The following is a 2,938-nucleotide window of genomic DNA, read 5'->3' on the forward strand; positions in this document are numbered from 1 at the left end:
TTCGTGGTATTCAGAACTTGCATGTGTGCTGTATCCTAGGATCACCTTCCATGCATGTGGCTTTGTATATTTTTTGTATTGTTATAACAAAGTGACAGTCACATATTTGGTGCACAACAGAAGCCTATAAATAACCTGAGATGTGCGTCCACACGTTACCTCTTCTTCCGGGGAGTACAACACTACCGATTCAAAGTAATAGCTTACAACACTCTCTGCCAAGCACTAACCCTGTTTTTGTGGCTATATATACTCTTTTGTTCGCCTCTCTCCAGTAACTGTGTCAGGGAGACTCAAAATGAAGGTTCGGAGGGAGAAGCTGGTGCTTTCTCTATTATGCGTTGCTTTCTTGCAAGGTTCGTTGATCTAACTCATTTTGTTCCAGATCTGAGAGAGAATCGGGTCCAAATGGTGTCACATTTATTTTCCATTTGCTCATATGATGTCCATTAGTAACGCAGTAAATGCATGTTTGTCTCTTTGATGCAGGATGGATGGTCCACTCCGTTGAATATGATCATACAGCAAGCATCGAGGCAATTCCCCCTCTCCCTAAACTACTCATCTCTTCCAAGAATAAGAAAACTGTCAATGGTGCCTATATAGTGGCAGGATATACACATTGTCTTTTGAACTAGCTAGGAAAAACCGTAGACAGTGTTATAACTTCTTTTGTGAGAGAAACTTCTGCATTAGACAAACTGAAACATACTAAATGGTTGTTGTTTTTAGTTGAATACATGTTCAGTTAATATATCACAGTTCGAAGTTCATTATAAGACTAAACAATCAGTCCATTTAATAGATCCAATTAATCTCCGGGAAGTAAATAAATTCATGCGTCACATGCGTTATATCTTTGTTAAGTTCCTAGATCTCTACTAGAGAAATGGCCTTAAGAGTCCTGTTGAAATTGCAGTGCCTTGGCGACCCGATGAAGCCCCTGTACAACGGCGGCGTCATCCAGAACGGCGAGTTCAACAGCGGCCTGATGGGCTGGTCAACGCACCGGAACAGCAAGGCCGGCGTGCGCAGCTCGCCGTCCGGCAACAAATTCGCCGTGGTGCATGGCGCAGGCGGCACACTGTCCAGCAGCGGCAATGTTCTGCCGTCCCACAGCGTCTACCAGAGGGTCCGGATGCAGCGCGACACCCACTACTCGCTGTCCGGTACGTGCATACCAGGTTGCGCACGTGCATACGTTAGTTGCTCATCTTCCTGATCCGTGTGCATCTTGTGCGCAGCATGGCTGCAGGTGCCCGCCGGCTCGGCCGACGTGAAGGCAGTGGTCAAGGCCCCCCATGGCGAGCGCATCATCGCAGGCTCCGTCGTCGCGCAATCCGGCTGCTGGAGCATGCTCAAGGGAGGCATGACCGCCTACTCTTCCGGACACGGAGAGATCTACTTTGAGAGCGACGCCCCTGTGGAGATCTGGGTGGACAGCGTCTCGCTGCAGCCATTCAGCTTCGACGAATGGGAGGCCCACGCTCGCCGCTCCGCCAACGCGACGCGGAGGAGCACCATCCGGTTGGTGGCCAAGGGCGCCCACGACGACAAGCCGATGGCGAACGCCACCGTCATCATCGAGCTCCTCCGGGCCGGCTTCCCGTTCGGCAACACGATGACCAAGGAGATCCTCAACCTCCCCGCCTACGAGAAGTGGTTCACGTCGCGCTTCACCGTGGCCACCTTCGAGAACGAGATGAAGTGGTACAGCACCGAGTGGAACCAGAACCAGGAGGACTACCGCATCCCGGACGCCATGCTCCAGCTCGCCAACAAGTACGGCATCAGGGTGCGCGGGCACAACGTGTTCTGGGACGACCAGAACTCCCAGATCCGGTGGGTGAGGCCCATGAATACGGACCAGCTCAAGGCCGCCATGCAGAAGCGGCTCAAGTCCGTCGTGTCGCGCTACGCCGGCAAGGTCATCCACTGGGACGTGGTGAACGAGAACCTCCACTTCAACTTCTTCGAGGGAAAGTTCGGCCCCACCGCGTCGGCGCAGATCTACAACCAGGTCGGGCAGATCGACCACAGCGCCATCCTCTTCATGAACGAGTTCAACACGCTGGAGCAGCCCGGGGACCCCAACCCGGTGCCCAGCAAGTACGTTGCCAAGATGACCCAGATCCGCAGCTACCCTGGCAACGGCGGCCTCAAGCTCGGCGTCGGCCTGGAGAGCCATTTCTCCACGCCCAACTTCCCTTACATGAGGAGCGCGCTGGACACGCTCGCCAAGCTGAAGCTGCCCATGTGGCTCACCGAGGTGGACGTCATCAAGGGCCCCAACCAGGTGAAGTTCCTGGAGCAGGTGCTCAGGGAAGGGTACGGCCACCCGAGCGTGAACGGCATGATCATGTGGGCGGCGTGGCACGCCAACGGATGCTACGTGATGTGCTTGACGGACAACAACTTCAAGAACCTCCCTGTCGGCAACGTCGTCGACAAGCTCATCGCCGAGTGGAAGACGCATAGCAAGGCTGCCACCACCGATGAGAACGGCATCGTTGAGCTTAACCTCCCCCATGGCGAGTATAACTTCACCGTGACACACCCGTCGGTCAAGGGCGCTATCATCCACACGATGACGGTTGATGCTGCTTCCTCCGCGTTGGAACACACGATCACTGTCAGGGTGTAGGAATTTCGACGTCCGTGTGATATTTAGTGATTCTTTTTTTTTTGCCTCTTTGTAAATAATTGGACACGAAGAGCTGAGATTGATCGGAGAATGGTCCAACAGAGATCCTCCAAAATAGGAGTGTTCGCTCAGTATTTTATCGTTGGTAAAATATCTTATGCAATAATAAAAATCAGTAATATAGTGCGTTAACAATAGCAGTATAGTAGTATCGTTATTACCACGCTCAAAAGAACGAAATCTTATTACCTCTCCCGTGGGTCTGACTCGCCGTAGGTCTGCCGACCGCTGAAA

At 52.7% G+C, this 2,938-nt stretch overlaps 1 protein-coding gene across 1 annotated transcript; it reads left to right on the forward strand.

Annotated features, from left to right (window-relative positions):
• The first annotated feature begins 298 nt into the window (after positions 1-298).
• On the forward strand, positions 299-2,644 carry LOC112877906 (anti-sigma-I factor RsgI6-like). The gene is made up of 4 exons (XM_025942278.1): positions 299-356; positions 490-536; positions 920-1,169; positions 1,245-2,644. Exons 1-4 carry the CDS (start codon positions 299-301, stop codon positions 2,642-2,644), a joined length of 1,755 nt encoding a protein of 584 aa, XP_025798063.1.
• Positions 2,645-2,938: the final 294 nt, after the last annotated feature.

This window comes from Panicum hallii, chromosome 9 (assembly GCF_002211085.1).
Source record: "Panicum hallii strain FIL2 chromosome 9, PHallii_v3.1, whole genome shotgun sequence".
NCBI classification, from domain to species: Eukaryota; Viridiplantae; Streptophyta; class Magnoliopsida; order Poales; family Poaceae; genus Panicum; species Panicum hallii.